At 37.3% G+C, this 19060-nt stretch overlaps 1 protein-coding gene across 3 annotated transcripts; it reads right to left on the bottom strand.

Moving 5' to 3' along the window:
* Positions 1 to 941: 941 nt before the first annotated feature.
* LOC114737991 (lysine-specific demethylase REF6) lies at positions 942 to 16848 on the bottom strand. Of its 3 annotated transcripts, XM_028925997.1 has the most exons (8): positions 11749 to 11755; positions 4926 to 4969; positions 4171 to 4746; positions 3675 to 3740; positions 2854 to 2970; positions 2438 to 2713; positions 1759 to 2025; positions 942 to 1423 (listed from the first exon to the last, which is right to left on the bottom strand). In XM_028925997.1, the coding sequence occupies exons 1-8, from the start codon at positions 11750 to 11752 to the stop codon at positions 1217 to 1219; spliced, it is 1557 nt and encodes a 518-aa protein (XP_028781830.1). In that variant the 5' UTR covers positions 11753 to 11755; the 3' UTR covers positions 942 to 1216. The 3 variants fall into 3 exon arrangements, with proteins under 3 accessions (XP_028781830.1, XP_028781829.1, XP_028781828.1); XM_028925995.1 differs by lacking the exons at positions 942 to 1423; positions 1759 to 2025; positions 2438 to 2713; ... (2 more) ...; positions 4171 to 4746; positions 4926 to 4969 and adding exons at positions 6730 to 9203; positions 9776 to 10357; positions 13971 to 14121; ... (1 more) ...; positions 14716 to 14794; positions 15782 to 16842 and having other exon boundaries at positions 11562 to 12256; XM_028925996.1 differs by lacking the exons at positions 942 to 1423; positions 1759 to 2025; positions 2438 to 2713; positions 2854 to 2970; positions 3675 to 3740 and adding exons at positions 13971 to 14121; positions 14271 to 14338; positions 14716 to 14794; positions 15782 to 16848 and having other exon boundaries at positions 4569 to 4969; positions 11749 to 12256.
* Positions 16849 to 19060: the final 2212 nt, after the last annotated feature.

Raw genomic sequence — 19060 nt, 5'->3', positions numbered from 1 at the left:
CGTTTAATTTTTCATTAAAAAAAAAAGAAATTACAAAGGGTACAAAAACTGGTAGTTTTCATTTAGTAAATTTGGTTTCTTGATTTCATTTTCTAAAATACAAATTAATATAGAAACATTGCAGATGATCTTCTCACCAAATTGTGTCCTGACCAACCAACATAATCCCTTTCTATTAATGCTGGATTTTGAATGATCAAACTAGATTATTTTTCCATGCATTATAAATATTAACCTACATAAACATTTAATAGGATTATCGATCTGAACAAAATTTTAGTCGATAAATTTAAAATTTATTTTCAAATAGTCAAAAGAAGAGTAGAGGGAAGAGATGGAATGATAATCATGATGATAAAATAGAAGTAAGAAATTCAATACAAACGCATTGTTTATTGAAATCCGACGAAATGTGTAAAGAAATGGGGAAAAAAAGGAAAAGAAAATTGTATAGAATTTGAGAAAAGTTTTATTATTCACGTTTTCCGGATAAGCGATTTCCTAAAGAATTTGTATATTATATTGATACTAATTTACTAGTCACAAGTCAATAACTTTTTTAATTATTTAAATGTTTCTCTGTACTTTAAATGTTAACAAAATAAATACGATATATCCATGCATCGTGTGGAGTAAACATGTTATAAAAGACTTTCGTTTACACACAATTTTATAAGTATATAGATATAGGCAGAGAGAATAGTACCTGAATATCTAAGCTATATCGGCTATTTGCACTAAAATCTCTATGCAGAAATAAGGTCGCCCCCGTGGGGCAATACCAAATAAGACAATACTCGGTTCGAACAGTTTGCATATTGACAGTGACTGGCGGATTGATCCAGCTGTTTTTTATTCTGATCAGCATTACACCATTGGAATAAAACCCATCGCATTTCACACCAGCCGAACTTGTAGTCCAGAACATCTTTTTTTTTTTTAACATATACATATTAATCATGTAGCCAACCCCATCTAGTGGGATAAGGCTTGTTGTTGTTGTTGTGTATCTCTCAAGGGCAGAGGCTTGGACATATAAGCGATGATGTTACTTCTAATAAATAGTTATTTATATAATATCCCGCTATTCTCTGCAAAGCTTGTGCTGCATTGTGCAGAAATGGGAAAAGTAACAAATTTATCAAGTTTAAGAAGAAAAATTACAGGGTCTAGGAGAACGTATCCTGAAAGTTAGAGGATCCGTCATGGAAAATGTTTACACAGGCTGCTTAATTGGGGAGTCACCTGCACTTCCACTTCCAGCCATCTCGGCCCCTTCCGCACTAGCAGAGTTTGTGTAAGAGGATTCCTGATCAAGTCCAGGTATATTTGACGGCAATAGGTTTGGTGGGTGGTCGAACTTACAAGATGGCCCATATTTGCATATTCCATAGCGACTATAGTGCGAGCAGACACTCTGATCCTGCGTTAGCAAATGAGAACAGGCAGCTCCAGCTCAGAGTTTAATATGACTAATCAAACTTAAGGTTATTTGTCAACTATAACGAGAAAGAAAAGCACCTATGAGCTAAACAGTTAGCGTTTGTTGCATGTTAAAAGGATTTAATTAGCATGGTCACGCATAAACAAAATGTCCTTGGAATCAGGCAAATTATAAACATATATTTGTATATCTGTTTAACAAGGCAGGTATGGTTTGAAATCCACTCGATTAACAGCAATAATAACAATTTTCTTCGTCACTGAGGGCATATGCAGTTTCCCCGTAAACAAGTAACAGCAGCACTAAAAACTTACAGGTCGCAAAGGCAGGCCCTTGTCACTTAGGGTGCATATTGGTCTCGCAATGCGGCTCTTCGGATGGTGAAATTTACAATTAGATTTGAATTTGCAATGCCCAGTTTTTAAGTAGTAACTGCACTCTGGTTCGCCAGGCCTTTCTGGATACTCATCAACCTGCATCTGCTTTGGATGAGGCATATAGACATTTGTTTCAATAGCTGGGTTGTTCACAACGTATGTAGATGGTGGGTGCATAGTCCTCTCTGTTAGGTAGACGGGTGCCTTTACAAAGCACAAACACAGGTCAAATAAGTAGGAAAACAATCACTGCTAAAAGTTCAACAGGACGAGTTGTAAACTCTTTAGGCCAAAAGGAAGGGTAAAATGAAACCATCCTTGTCTTGGGTCACATACAAATTAATCATAGCCTGCTTCATCAGAATTAAGACAAAGCAGCAAAAGATTATCAACAGAAGTTAGTGAAAACGAAAGGAAAACGGGGAGGGGTTGTGGAATGAACGTGAAATTCAGAATGTTAAGTTCTGCTCATCATTTCATTAACGGCTCAAAGCATGATGGACAAGTTTAGGTTCACTTTTAGCCTTGCAAGCATGAAGTAAAAAGGTTCATAGATTCCTCTGTATAATGACATAATTGAAAGCCGTAGGATACATCGTTATCAGTAATAAATTACCTGATATCCGTTCCAATCAGAACTTTGGGGAGAAACCCCTTGAACAGGAGGAATCATCATTGGCACAAAAGGAGCAGTTTCATTTAATGTTCTTGGAGAAGACCAAGAGGGTATAGATGGCTGTGATACACCTTGTAAAGGAACAGCCCCACCATTAGCATATGTTGCAGGAGGATCACTTCCTCCCACAACAGTAGGATCAGGGTGATTGAATTTGCAGTTTGCACCGAACTTACAAGAGCCAGTACGCATATAATAGGGGCATTCTTTCTCTCCCTGTCATAAATAACGACCTCATGAAAGTTAAGGAATAGTAAATTCAGAATGGAGAAAGAGACAGGATAGGAATTAGAAAATATCTGGCAACAAAAATGAAGTTCCATCATAACTTGATCAACAGGAAACAACAATTATACCAGACGAATGGGAAGGCCGAGAAAGTTAAGTTCCAAAATAGTGGTTGCAGAACATCCTCTGGTGTGGTTAAATTTACAAGCCTTTCCGTATTTACAGCCCCCTGACTTTAGATAATACTGTCATCAAAACATAAACAGACCAAAATGTTCATTATAAATATCATGCATAGTGCAAATATGGAAGTTATGTCTTAAACATCAAAATAAAATCTAACTATGCTTCCTACAGAACTCGTTCCACAGAGGTCAAGGCATTTTTCAATACAGCAATAGATAAAGTAGCCTAAGTAGTAAGGATTTCCTGTCATCTCCCATTACAGTCATCCATATGTTCTTCAATTTATTTCCTCAAATCCAATTTATTTATCGACGACTATTATCAATTCTATGTAAATGTTAATATTATAACTGTCATCAACCTTATTGATTAACATATTGAATTGATATGAATTCAGGTATAAACATTACGTTCTATGTATATTACTTAGTCAAACCCAGGCATTGTTCCATCTTTATATCACCTAGTCAAATGTCAAATTCAATAGCCCACATCCTTTACAATGGCAAAGTTATGTGCCCTCCCTTCCTCTTAGACTGTAGAAAATATTACAGTAGCTAAAATTGAACAAATTTAGTGTTTAAATGACCTGTAATCCAATAAAAGGGAAAAATAATTGCTCAACAGAACTAATGGATTTTCTTTTCAACAATGAGACAAGATGAATGCACAACTCAAGTCATCACATTGACGATGAGATAACACAATATTAAAATTGCAGTTTGCAACAATAATTGTATGACAACATAAATTTGACAATAACCTTGCATTCAGTCTGCCCCGGTCTTTCTCCTGATTCTTCTCTTTCTCTTCCCTTCTCCTTAACAACCTAAATTTAATGTCAAAACATCAAACGCAGAAGTTTTATGAAGTAACGGAATAAAAAAACGTTTCCAGTTCTATAAAACATATAAGAAATATCACTTGATGAGCACTCACCACATAGCCCCATTCTTTAAATATACATAAAAGGAACTCCAAAAATGGACCCTTTAAATACATATAAAGAACGAATTCCTCCATAAAGTACAAGTAACAATTGAGCATCAGGCAATCGGTCATGACGAACAATCCTGACCGGTACCTCAAATAGAAACATGATCGCAAAAGCAAAACGCCTTTTTTCTCATTTCTGGCTAACGTGAATAATCATATAATGTTAATATATACACATGAAGAAAAGCAGGGATACATAACATAATGTTCACGAGAAAATTATGTGTTCATTGAATAACATACAGAGTAGTGCAATATAATACCTGGATTTTCCTCCTAAGAGGATGATTAAACTTGCAATTAAACCCAAACTTGCAAGTTCCAGTCCTGAGATAAAACGCACAATCTTCAGCTTCGGGCCTCACCGGGTACTGGTGTGCTCTACCGCTACTTTCCTCATCGTTCTTCTCTGCTTCATCACCGACAGTTACATTATCTATACCAAAATTATCATTCTCACTCTCGTTCACATTCTCCCCCCAACCATCGTCCTCATTTCCATTCCAATTCTGGTTAACTTCATGAAACACTTGTTCCTTCTCAGATTCTCCGGTATCAGCTATACCACTTTCTTCAATACCATCATGAAAGCCTGAATCTTTCTCCTCCTTTTCCTCTTCGCCCCCTTCATCCTTATCCTTCAAATCCAACTTGTCCTGAAGGTCTTCCTGAAGGGCATCAGTCTCATCCGTGGGACTGAGATCTGACGTTTCAGGATCGTGATGGGAACTAGGGAGGGAAGAGGCTAACTGAATGCCCAATTCTAGGTCTATGGTGGAGTTCGAAACAGCTGTTGAATCGGATTCAGAGGGATCCATTCTCCCTCCACATTTCAAACCCTAACAAGTGACAACAGATATTACTGAAAAGGAACTGGAATAGATGTGAGTGTGTGTGTTTGAGAGAGAGTGAGAGAGAGAGAGAGAGAGAGCTTATATTTTGATTGAGTGCTGAGAGAAGTAAGCCCGAAGTGTCTAGTGTGAACACACAAGTGAGCGAAGGAAAAAATGGCGTTACTTTTTTTTGCCTTTGATGGGGTGCCTGAACTCTGAACACTACAGACTACAGTTTCACTGTTTTCATGTTTTGTAGTTCGTAATTGTAAATAATTTTATACGGGTCAAGGGGGGATGCCATAGCCGTACTCGGCTGCCGGTAGAGGAAGTCGAAAGGGGTGGACCGTCGGAAAGAAAAAACGAATAAACAATGAGAAAATAGACAGGAAGAAAAAGAAACAACAAAACAGAGTCGGAAAGTTAATTTAATAATATATTAACTCAACACACGCATTTTGAAAAAGAAAATAATAGATACTTGGGCATGGGAATTGAACAAGCGTTCGTGGGGTTAGGTTCAGAAGCAGCCTAATCAATGGGCTTGGAAAACGGAGGTTGAGTTGAGGAAGTGGATTTGTCTGTTTTCAAATGAAAGATGCTGAGATTATGCAATGTTTGTTTTGGGTCAACTGATAATAATTCATGAACATTGTGTGTGGGGTTTGCTATCTAATGGAGCATCTTCCAAGTTGGCCATTATATAAAGAAAAGGTGTAAGAAGAATCTGCGGACCAATTTGTACTTCAGTATCGCCCATAAATAACAAGTTGGCCGAGGCTATAAACTTACTTTTACCTTTTCTTATAGGTCTTCATCTTTTTATAGGTTTCACTTTTATCTCTTTTTGTATTGTGTTCAGTTAATAATGTTATTGATTTCAATTATTTTAAGCCGCTTTTTCTTGATGATTTTTGTTTTTGGCGAGAATGAGAACCAAAAAGAAAATAATTTTTAATCGAACAAAAAGGACATATTTGACATCTCACAAAACACAGACATTTATTTCACTTCTATATCTGAGTTGATGACAAAAAATTTTAAAATGAAAATGAAAAATAATCAAATATCTATAGTTCTTACGCAAAAATATGGTCAACCTAATATAGATGCCATGCACTGCGTAAAAGTTCAAAACGTAAGGCATTATTCATTTTCAGAATTTATGAAAAAGTGTGACTGCTTTTATATATGTATAATTTTTAATTTTCCAAGCTAAAAAAATCTATACACCTTTAATAAGTCAAAATATTTACTTCTAATATTCTGTTCAAAAATGTAGTTTTAAAATTATCAAAAATAGAAAAACAAATTTGTTTGAAAATTAAAAACATTCATATACCTATTTGGTTGCTTAAAGAACAACTGCTTCCTTCCTTCTAAGCGTAGTTGGTAAAGCCAACTTCGTTCATGGAATTGGGATTGCTCCATATGTACGATAGTCAAACCATTAGAATGAGAATGAAAACAAATCTACCAACCAAATTCCTCTGGAATTCTCATTCATATTCCCGTCAGGATAACCTTCAAGCAAACGAGACCTTTTTTTTTGTTGTTTTTTTTTGGGGGGGGGGGGGGGAGGTCTTGCCATTCCAAGCCTATACAAAAATGTTTCCTGCAAGCATACATATGTCTGAAACAGTAGAGTTTAGCAAACTAGCTTTAAAACCATGCCATTTACCACCAACCTTTATGTAATACTATCTCAAATCCGAATTATAAAACCTTATTTGTAAACTACAAATAAAGTCTTATAATTAGAACCGAAGATAGTACCATTTATTGTGATCAAACGCTTGAGAATGCACCAAAAACTCTCTTTGTAGAAGCTACAAGGATGGGAGCTGACTAAAGCCAACAGTTTGAGTTTGAACATATCATGAGTGTGGCCTCATTGGGGCATGCATTATGCATGAGTCTAGTACCATGCAACCGCAGGTGTCGGTGACAAGGGGTGAGGAGCGGAGCGTTACACCAAAGTTAACAGGGTGCAGAAACATTGAGGCAACGATTGATCAATAATCGGTTGAGAATCATCTGTCTGGTCCAAGTATTCACTATGGAAGAAATAAACAATTGGGCAAAAGACCCAGCAAACAGAATTAATAGTTACTCCCAGTGGCAATTGCAGGGATCTCCTAAAATTCTATCTAGACCTAGTCCTAGTCCCGTCAATTGAACAATGAGTTAAATTCATAATGTTTATTGGTCTCTTTTCTTTGCTGAATGGCCAGTCTTTCGCTTATGGCGACTAAAATCAGACACAAACCTAAATGTTTGCCCACAGCCTGGCTCAGCACAAGCATATGGACGAGCTCCGGTATGAACTCGAATATGTTCAGTGCGTGCCCATGCCCACTTGAAAGTCATCTTGCAGCCCTTCCAAGGACACTTCAGGGGCCGGTCATCCACGTGGACTCGACGGTGTTGCACCAGATACTTGTGTGAGAAAAACTTCTTTCCACAATCCTTTACTGGACAGATGTTTCTCTTATGCAGCACAAGCTCCTGTTTGGACCCAAAACTCAGGGTGCACCCCTCAATGTCACATTGATAATATGCGTCTGCCTCCTCATCCTTTAATCTAGCATGGCCAGCTGAAACCTTTGCAGGCATGGAATTCTTCACCTTTTTCCTTTTAGGTTGCTTTTCTTTGGGTATTGCCTCAGACTCATCAACTTTTGTAGCTCTCTTCCTAAGGCGTGTGCTAGGTCCACCTTCCTCCTCTTCAATATGTAAACTAAACTCTCTGTAGTTATTGGATTGATTATTCCGCACACGTGGACACTGCTTCATTTGCTGAGAAGCCTTGGCTTTAACAAGCAGCCGAGCACTGTGTTTTACAGACTGGGATGTCTGCTTTTTCACACTGCGAGGTTTAGCATGTTTAATTTGCCTCACTGTCTCTGATTTGAGTTGATTACTTCGAAGAAGCCTCCTCTGCTGCTGGTGAGAATCCCCCTCCACTTGATAGTCCAAATTACTGTCATCTCCATCCATGCATTTAACTTGCTTCCTTTTAGGTGTGTTTTGCAGAAAACGATGATTTTCAATGGAGACATCCAAAACTTCTCTATTAATGCATTTCTTTTGCTTGCTCCTAGGAGTACTTTTATGCTTCTTCTGAGATTGATGCTCTAAATGGTCATCAGACAATGCATCTTCCTTAATTAGGCATTTTGTTTGCCTGCTTTTAGAAGTCCTTCTTTGATACTTCAGAAAAATATTTTCAAGTCGGTCATTAGATATAGTATCCTTTTTACCAAGGTACCTGGCATGCCTGCTTTTGGGAATCCTTTGTTGTTGCTTCTGAGTGTGACACTGTTGTTGGTCATCAGATGTTGATAAATCTTCCCCAGAAAAGCATTTGGTTTGTCTGCTTTTGGAAATACTGAACCGCCGCTTCTGAAAATTCTCCATTTGACCATCGGAAGTTATATCTTCTTCAGCTATGTATTTGGCTTGCTTGCGTTTACAAGTCTTCCTATGCAGCTGAAGAGAACAACCATCCAATGAATCCTCTGAAATTCCATCTCTCCCTACATCTTCAACTCGCTTGCTGCTAGATTCACCCCTCTGCTGCCAGTCAGAATCATATTCCATTTTATCTTGTGAAACCACATCATCATCATAAAATTTAGGTTCATTGACAACATTTCTCTTATGCTGCATATGAGAATTATCATCCAGCGAATCATCTGAAACCATACTACTTTCAATGCATTTTGTTTTGTTACTTGTATGTTTTCCATGACGTGCCAGTGTAGAATAATCCCCTTCCAAAGCATCACCATCTCCTACAATATATTTGGCTTGCTTATTTCTAAACATCTTCCTTTGCCGTGGGTTGGTTTTGTCTTCAGGTGAATTATCTGAAAACCCCTGTCTCTCAGCAAAAACAGCTTTCCTGGCTCCTCTGTCTTCTACAGTCATTTTCCTTTTCTTAACGGATTTTCTATTGGTAGTATTGTTTCTGCGGCTACTTTCTGACCTCTCAATTTTCTCATTGGGTAATGAACACCCATGTGATCCTTTTTCATCCTCTCCATCTTGAAAGTCTATTTTTGCTAAAAGAGGATGGACCTGATTGGACATCCAAACTTTGCCACACCATTTCCCAGCAACTACCTTCTTCTGCTTGTTGGCCCTCCTCTGATAAACCTTGGGCTCTGTAGCTGAGTTTGCTGGAGAGCTACAGCCAAATGCATTATATATAACAGAATTGTAAGGCATCTGCTTACTATACAAAGGAGAGCGGCTAAGACTGGCACTAAAAAAGAGATTGATTCCCAGTTTTACAGCCCAGTCTCCATTACCAGGAACAGCTTCCTCACTATCTAGTGATGCTTCAATCCTCTCCTCATCCTCTTCAGTAGCATGCCTGTATTCAATATCCTTCCAAGCATAATCATTCCCCAGTTCTTCGGCCATAAGCTTTGCTTCGGCCTCTATCTTGGGATAATCTGCACAAGTGTGTTAAAAAATCATGAGTCATTTGCAAGGAGATGAATATCAGTATTTCATTGTAGTTGCGTAAGCCTAAAGAAAAGGCTCAACCTTTTCATCATCAAAGGCTTCATAGCTTTCTAACACATTATTTACCCCATGCTCTCTGTTTATGCAAATTTTGATGCAAAATAATTGGAGTTTCCTGCATTGTTGATTCGTTGTAGACAGATACCGCATAATATTTTTGCCCAAATATATAATTAAAAAAGATAACATCAAGGCTCAAGCAGGTCACATAAATTATTTAAAAGTAATGGAGTTCGACAATGGTTTTGTTAAAAGGTAGCTACACCATTCTCTTACCATGCAACATGAACTAACATAGCTTCCATCAAAAGTGTCTGATGTTCAATAACCACAGTTAATATTTAAAACTAAGTTGACAACGGGTCCATTTCTAACAACAGAGCAAAAGAGATAGAAGAGCTAAGATCCTATCACAAAGAACTTGGGCATGAGATGTGCAATACAGGACTTATGTGCTAAAAAGCATTTATCGGGGTAGTTAATCCATTAAACAGCAGACCTGGATGACAAAGGAGTAATATGTGTGATCCCCCTATTGGATGAAGTTGCTGTTCGACTTCTGCAGCATGCTCTAGACAGAAGATATGCATTCTAGACGAGTCTTCATCAGATTGTGGCACAAGTGGAACATTTTTATTATCAATGGGAACTGTAGCCTTGCACATCAAAGTTTCAGCATCTTGAACATCATGGGAACAATTCAAGTAGGAATGAGGCAATGCCCTTGTACTTCTAAATGCAACCCCTGAGGTGACACTATAATCTTTCATCTTAACAGAGTAATCAAAAGTCTGATGACTCCCGCGGGGCAAACTAAAATTCTCCTCTTGAGGTCTACTTCCAGAGGCATAGTTTATAACATTTGATTCTTCATCATCACATCCAATATTTGGGTCAATCTGCTCTTCCTCAGAGTCAGAAGAATTTCCATATGCGGAAGCCAGTAAGCCAAGAGCTGTAGTTTCCTTTTGTTTTCCAGTATTTGAAGCCTCCTTCAAGTCTTGACCTGCAAACTGCATGTGGTGTTCAAGCTGGACGGGAACACCAAATACACCACTTTGGGCATTCTTTTCTGTCCATCCTGCAAGATGAAAGTTCAACGCTGAGTAAAGCATCTAGCAAACTTTTGAAGGATAAAGCTGACGTAATATCATAGGTATTTAGCTGCTTCGGTAGCTCTTTATACACGCACATCTTAGGAGCTTCGCACAGTAATTAAGTGCATGTTACCACTCTCAGTGTGAAAATTTATAAAAGTGAGATTGGTGCTCTTACTAATGACAAATTCATTGCATGCCTACTCAAGCATCTACGAATACAAGCAAGACACTCTTCCACTGTTACATATAGGAAAGATAAAATTCCATAGGTGTTTTCCGGGTTCTCTTCAAACGGAAGATAATGTGAATTTTTTAAAGAACCAACCATCTGGTACTGGGATTTTAAAATATTAATTCGTCAATGTTGTGATCAAGGAACCTATTTGTAACATGTAAAAAATACAAGTAATTCTCGTCCACTCATTTAAATATTCAACTAATCAATTGAGTTCTCTCTGTCATGCACAGGAACAGAGGGTGAAAATCAGCTATGCTACAGGTAAGTCCACGAAATTGAAAACAAGTATATATAATCATGTAAATTAAAGCCCAGATTGATATTGAATCTCTCTTCAGTCAATCACAACATGACCGATCCTTCAAAAATAAAATAAGCAATGACTGTATCTAGCCAGTATGAAGATGTATGGAAAAATATAGTAAAATCCCACAACAAGAAATAAGAAATTAAAGCGGCATACCATAACTAAGGAGTAAATAAATTTGTTTCTTCCCATCTCGCTTGTAAAAACATGGGAAGCATCTCCCACCTAGCCTACTTCCTACTTATCAACTCTTAAGCTCAAGCAAAAGTTGATGAGGAGCAATGAATAGTAAATGGACAATTAAAAGGATCAAAACAGGATAAAACAGCCCAAGCCAATGCAGAGCCAGACAATAGCCTACAGGCACAGCATTTGTATTCCTGTTCCACAGCAGGCAGTTATCAGGACAGGCTGGTCACGTAGCTCTTACATACAAAAGAAATGAGGAATATACATTAGACACATTTCCTGATAAGCATACAACAAACATGGGAAGTGCCTGGAATAATGAGTGTAATCAAACAATCATTACTGACATGACTTTAAGAAAGCAAATAAAGAAAAAATAACAGTAATTTTTCAATAACCATTTGAGATTTAATAAGATATACTAGAAATAGAAACTATAAATAAATCCTGCCTGTGAGGGTGCTCTGTGAAGAAATTGTTGCATCTCCATTGGCAACGGTAAATTTATTGCTAGTTACTCCAGATCCAACACCCCAATCATTAAAGAAGCTACAATCAGCTGACATAAGGTATCTAGCAGCTGGTTCTCTAGGCTTTACAATAGCAACACAGGCAAAGCTTAACATTCCACATGTGACACATGAAAAGAGTCTCTGATCTGACAAGCCATCTCTTTGATCTGTTTCTTTTTCAGTGTCTCTTTGCAGTGTCTTCGAAGTTGAGGTGCATGTGTTATCATTTACACTTAACGAGGAAATCCTAATCCTTTCCCACAATGAAGCAAACTTTTCTTTTACTGAATAGAAACCTTTGGCTTGTTTGATTCCATGATTACTGTTGTAAGCCAGGTCATCAGAAACAAAACCTATCGAGGAGTTTACTCCTTCAGATTTGCATGTACTCAAGGTATACCGAGGGTTCACTTTCAGTTGCTGGGATCCAACACGTAATTTTGAGCAAACAGAAATGTCTGAAGAGCTCTGAGGAAGAATTACTACCGCAGATCCTTTCCCAAGCACATGAAGCAGCTCATTATTTTGCAGCACATCCTGGATAAATAATTCTTTAATTACAGTTTCTCCTTCACCCTTCCTCTTATCTTTAAGTCGAGAACTCCGTGGCTCGGGACTGATCCTTTCAGGAATTCTGCAAGCAGAATACAAGAAATTTACAGGGTGCATATATTAAAACAACTCAAATTGCCATCATGATTTAGTACCACGAGCATATCATATTTACTGATGAAGACTTCTCATCAAGGAAAACCCAAAAACAGTGAATAAGTGTTGTCATTTATCAATTTTTTAGGCCGACGAATAATTGTTTTGATAGAGGAAAAGAGTTAAATGGTAGGAGAAAAGGAATCCTCCTACATTAAGAAACACAAACCTTTAATTTTTGGTCAAAACTTTTTATCAGGAAAGATCTGACTTAAGAGATGATATGCAAGATTTCCTCCATTCCCTACTAAATCTTTAGGGATCAGCATTGATTCTTTGTATATCTAGGAACAAGTTTTTTAATTTAATTTAACTTAATTTAATGTATCCCTATAAATCTGCATTACCCTTCTATCACAAATGAAAACTACCTTCATCTTTTACATGGCATTAGAGAAGAGATTCTTGTAGATTTGCCATAAGTCATTCTTTGCCTTCGGTACCATTTCAGGTCCATTTGTTTCTCTCTTCCTTGACGTTTCACATTCTAGGGATGTTTTGAGTCAATCGTAGTGCTTTTAAAGTCTGGCACCATTGGCATTAATGTGTTCCAGTTCCATTATATAGATTTTTTTCCTTTAAAACCCTTTCTGCTTATTCAAACTGATGTTTGGAGTCTTCCTAGAATTCAACAAAAGAGTGCTGTAAGGAGGTTTGTCACTTTAAACAATGATTGTCTATGCACTGAATGTATCAAAGCCTCCACAGCTGAGTGTTCAGGAGTTCAATCCTTCACACCCTCCATTCTCTTAATTATTAAGTATCAGCACAAGGCATGATAGGCCTTGGTATTGTCCAAACTTAAAAGTCCAAAGGGAATTCGTGCAAAGGGGCATGTTAAAGATTATAATAAAATTATTCGTGGGTCTCTGCTTAATAACTTGAGCTTTTGAGTCAAAATGGTACGTGACAAAATCTGCAAAAACTTCAGCTAAGATAAGCTTCCCAATCAATCCCTTTGCAAAATCACAATATTTAGCACTCACAAAGCCATTCGTCAAAACCAAAAGGGGAACCAAAAGGATAGCACTCCCCAAAGGTGTGATGTAAGAAAAATCTAATTAAGAACTCACTCTATTCTGCCATGAACACCAAAGGCTTACAAAAGCAGCACACTACCATAGGGTCATATGCACCTTCTTTCTCCCAAACCATTAAACTTAATCACCAATGAAAGATCTAGACTGCTGGAGAAATACAGTGCTCATTCAAGATGCAAAAATGTCTATTATTGAGCTGTGCGTAAGAACATCATCCAAACAGATGACTACTTGCTTCATCTCCAATAACAATCACACAAACATCAGTGAGTCCAAGTGTGAAGCAAAACATGCAGACAAATTCGATTCAATACTGTAGTTGAAACATAAGCCTTCATCTTAGAGGGATATTAAGTCTTCAGTTATTTCAATAAAGTAATATAGAAGTTATGCAAATGTTAGGTTATATCTCAAATGATATTTTTAACTTGTGGCATGCAATGACATCTTCAAACTCTGTTAAGCTAACACTGTAAGGTCAAAACGGCATTAATCTTCTATGATGGCAGTAGATCATCTGATAAACAATATATATGCCAAGATACTGAGAGGACTCTTCAATAGCCAAAAGTAAGAAGCGTCAAAATGGGTAAGGCGAACCTAGTACACAAAGCTAGAGCAAGGTCATAAAGTAATTGGAAATGTGAAACCATGGGAGGATAGTTTATTGATGCCCTCCGAATAGCAGCATCTTTCGCAACCCTCAACCACTCAGGTGTTGCAATGTTAGCTGCCTCCCCACAATTAAATCCTACAGAACATACATTGAAAGGATAAATAACATATTCAACTACTGATCATTATATTAATCAGCTGGTAAAAAAAAAGATCATTATATTAATCAAAATCTTCCTGGAAGAAAAAACGGGGGGTGTTAGAGCCAATTGCACATTAACTTACCATGACTAAACCCGGTATGATAGGCTCTTGGAAACGTGACAACAAATTCTCCAGCATTTTGCACTAACCTGATTCAAAGTAATTGGAAGTCATCAAGATACAAACACGTTCACATAAGGATTTATGACTTCTAACATTAGCAGTGATAATTCATTCTTTTAATTGATTTCAAATTGGGGGGGGGGGGGGGAACAGTTAACTGAAGCGGCTAAGGGATATAGTTGCTATAAGAGTGTTGCTAAAACTGCAACTGAAATCTTCCAGCTTTATAGTTTCCATTTCTGCTAATAGCATTAAAGTTGAACCAGGTAGCCCTTCGAAACGAATCCACCCACCCAAGCCAAAACAGATCATTTAAGTAACTTTTAGTTGAGATTGGTTGACTGGATTATCAAACAAAGAATACAATAACAAATATAGGGCAGTTGAGGAAAATATTTATTACCTGCAGCACGGAACCCCAGCACTAATAAATACTTCAGGTGATATCACTGTGGTTTTCTCACCAATAGTAGAAAAAGTCACTGATTGGCAGGGGGGGAAAAAAGATTTGTGTAAGTTTTAGCAAAACATCAAACCATATATCAGTAAAGCCAAGAATCATCCTCTCAACATATAAACTAGTTTCTCTCAGCAATTCAGAAAGGTACCAAGCAACCAACTACTTTCTTTCTTTCTCCACACACAAATATAAGGAAACACGGTGCATCAAATATGATATAACCAATGAAGGTAAAGAAAACCACAGTTGGATTAGAGAATCATCCCAAGCAAATACAAGCGAAAGGGAAAGTAAAGGCAGTGTGTTAAGGTTGAGTGACAAAGGGGGATAATTTCTTTAATCCAAAAGGGTAGAAAGCCATTAAATTTGTCCAATCAAAGGGCCCATCTGATCCTTCCTAGAGAAATAATACAGTACCCTAATGACAAGTATTAAAATCCCAGTTTTGTAATTTTCATCATTGTAATTAGAACTTGAGTCATGTTTAATAGGCCAAGACTTTAACAGAGATTCAAATATCAAAATAATATGACTTCACTGCCATGTCATGCTACCAACAATTATTTCTTTATCTGAAACTCACGATCACTGAGAGCGCATGAAATAAGTATCCAATTCAATATAGTCTGGTAAAAAACGTGTGCCATGCAGAAAAAGATGAAACAAACTACATGATGTTTATGAAAAGAAAAAATGGTCAAACTTAAAAGTAAAAACGAAAAACAATTTACATGATGATGAACATATCCACACCTTGCAGATATAACCATGAGGAGAACATGTCAATCGATCACAGCTGAGAGAAAACGATAGCTTTAGGCTATTTTTGATAATTAATTTCTCTCAAGAATTGGGGGGGGAAAAATGATAGTTTAATCCAACATGGTGAATTCAAAAACCTTCTAAAATGGAGTAGCGCGACATAAACAGTGGCCTAAACAAGTAAAATAATAACTAAAACTAGGAACAGGGGATGTAAGCTCTAATTCAGTGTCGGTTTTTAAGTTACCAAGAGGGTTTATTTCTCCTCCATAACCATCAACTCTGACCACTTCCTCAAATGCCACTGCTGCATCCCTTGGCACGCCATACCACGTCTTGCCTGACCCCATGTGTAGGTAATTCAAGCTATGCAAGTCATGATCCTCAACGTGCCAAGCAAACCAGCTGAACAACATAGCCACATACACCATTGGCGATGTGACTCCAGGAATCTCCTCCTTCATGAATCTCAACAAAGAGCGATTTGCCCTTGACACACCTCTCATGTTCCATGCAGTGTCGCCAACGCTAACACTCTCCCCTGTCTCTCTGCATTTCCTCCCAGTCAGGGGAACAAAAGCAGAACCAGGTATGTCGTTTGCATACTCAACTGAGAAGGGTTTATCTACTGTCGCCTTCCAATAAAGCGTTTCTATTTCCAGAGGCGAAAGCCCAGCCTTCTTTGCACATTTTTTCAGGTAGCTCTTCTCAAAAGCCTTGGCCTTGGCTTCGAATTCCTGAAATGTGTAGTACTCGCCACTTTCCCAAACAGGACGCTGCACGGGCCGTGGTCTGCGAGGGCAGAAGCCGATCTGCTGCTGCCTTGTGGTGAATGTAGGCTGAGCTTTCGAACCAAAAGAGTCAGAGGAAGCAGCTCGGGCAGCCAGAGAGCGATAAAGATTCGCAATTGCAGTCTTCTTCGGAGAAGGCGGCACGGGGGGCACGATTTTGCAGATTCCATACTTGGAGGCCTCCTTCTCGATCTTAAAAATGTATGCAATTGGATCTTGGAACTCAGCCAAAGTAGGATGGTACTCTGGAGCAAGAGGCAGAGATTTCAGCCATGGAAATACGTCTGCGTTGGGCTCTAAAGCCAGAGCAGCTGAACCTGCCATTAATGGTAACAGAGAAATTGGTAGAGCAGATTTGGGTATATCATTGAAGGCTCATTGCGGACTCAGTGGAAGGGAAGCAAAAGTTGTTCAGATTCCATTCTTCATTTTTCTTATTTCTTTTTTCTCTCTTTTACTCTTTTACTTTCTCCCCTCCTACCTTCTACCTTCCTCTGTTTTCAAAGTTTACAGAGGAGAGCAGTGGAGAGAAGGGTGAAAAATTAAATAAAATGGATTTGGGGCAGAGCAGGGTGGGAAGCTAGAGCAAATGGTTGACATGTGAGTGGGGTTTTGTTCGGGTTTCGGGTTCGCTCTATCAAGCTGACACCGTTCCCCTCTGTTATTTACCGAACTGCCACTTTTCCTCCCAAGTTTAAGAAATAGGGTATAATTTTTTTAAATAAAGATACTTTTGTGCTCAATCTTCAAACTTTAGTTGAGTATAATTTAATTTCTATGAGCTTGACTCTTTAGTAACTCAATTTCTATAACCTTTTAAATTTTGACTCAATATAATTTAATATATATAATTTAGTCATTTGAAATATTAGTGTGCAAGTTTAAAAGAATAACTTAAATCTCAATATTTTTATTTTCTAATATATGGATATAAACACTTTAAATAGTTAGAATTATATGAATTGAATTACATCAAATTAAAATTTAAGGATTAAATTTTAATTAAGTGAAAACTATAAACATTAAATTGTATTGAGTAAAGTTCAGAAATTGAATAGAAGCGAATAGCCTCCAACACATAAATTATGTTGAAAAAAAATAGCAACTCATTTAAAGACGTGTCTTATATAGTCCGCTTTGCTTAATTAGCCAAAAAACCAGCTAACCTTTTCCTATCAATTTCTTTGTTATAATTCTAATGAACAAAGATTATTGTTTTGTATTTATATTAAAGCATAATACATATTTAATTTTTTTTATTAATTTATATTTTTATATCCATAAAATAATAATGTAAGAAGTTTTGAGACTTATTTAATTAATGATTTTATAAAAATATACAAATAACTTAAATTTAATTTATTAAAATTTGTGATTCAATTGAAGAAGAAAAAATTGGTTGGCGTCAGCGCCAGCCCACACACGTCGTGAATTAAAGTCAAAATGTGTTAACCGCTTTAATCCCATTCGGCTGTGATTTAAGAGTATATGGCGCGCCAAAATGAATGGCCTAAATCATGAGAAGACGCCCACGGCTCACGGCTCACCCGGAAAAGAAGTCTTGCCATTTTCTGCGGTGCTGCCAGTGGCCTGCCCCCTCTTAAATACCCTATTTTATTTTTAGCCCATAAGTGTCCGCGTATTGATATTCTTATGATCTTATTAGCAAGGCCGTCCCCGCTGGAGTTAAGTGGACCCCAACAAATCGCTGACATGTAAGTGACGTCGCTTTTGGTGAACCAGGAAACACGTGTCGTAATCTAATTGGCAGCCTGTTCCCTCGGCCCTTTATTCTTTCTTTTTCAGTTGCTCCGAGATCCGTCCTTCCCATCCACTCATCCCAATGGATTCTCAAATTGCGGCACGCTCTGCCTCAACTCCTTATTCCATCTTGAGATTTAAGCTACTAAATTAAGGTGGTGTTTGGGTATCTTTAAAAATATTTTTATATAAATCGAGATAAATTTTTTTATATATTTATTTTATATATTTTAAAATCATTTTTAAAACTATGATTTGATTTTCATTCAAACACTTCCTAAGAAAATTTTCGAATCAAAGGAAAAAAAATTAAAAAGATTTGCAGGTTGGTTATCTATAATAAATATGAGTTAAATTTTATAAATTATCATTTTCATCATAACTAGCTTTGGATCGAACCCTCTTAATATTTAGGGCCGTGTGCAGTAATCTCATCCGCAGCCCGCAGGATAGGTGGGAAATATATATGTCTGCGCTCCTTTTTGCATGAAAAATAGACTGGAGGGTGCTTGACCTTATCTTGGGGGTAGTTAATTAAAAAACTTTTAAAAAATAAATTATAAATTTGAGAAACAAAATAAATTGATATCTTATATTTAAGACTAAATACAATTCTCAATTAATTCTTATATTAAAAAAATTAATTGATTGTAGTAATATCTAACATTTTGGCATTCAGATTCTAGCCTTCGATCGAATCATGTTCGGCAAACCTCGTTGCAACTCCTTCCTCTCTCTCTCTCTCTGCGCTTGCTTGCTCATGGCCTATGGACCCAGGGACTTATTCACGAGCACATCCCAACTGAGCTTAGCCCCCAAGTCCGAGATCCGACTAATATATTCTACAGGAAAATTTGATAACACCATGCATTAAGGCTCACAAATACTACCTCCGGTCCTATTTATAATATTTTGTTTGTAGTTTATAAATGAAATCTTATAATTAGAAATAAAAATACTATTGGTCAGATCCA

The sequence above is a fragment of the Neltuma alba genome, unplaced genomic scaffold (assembly GCF_004799145.2).
Source record: "Neltuma alba isolate B1F8T4 unplaced genomic scaffold, ASM479914v2 tig00013514_pilon, whole genome shotgun sequence".
NCBI classification, from domain to species: domain Eukaryota; kingdom Viridiplantae; phylum Streptophyta; class Magnoliopsida; order Fabales; family Fabaceae; genus Neltuma; species Neltuma alba.
Note: the sequence above shows the minus strand (reverse complement) of the source record. Positions and strands in the feature narration are given on the sequence as shown.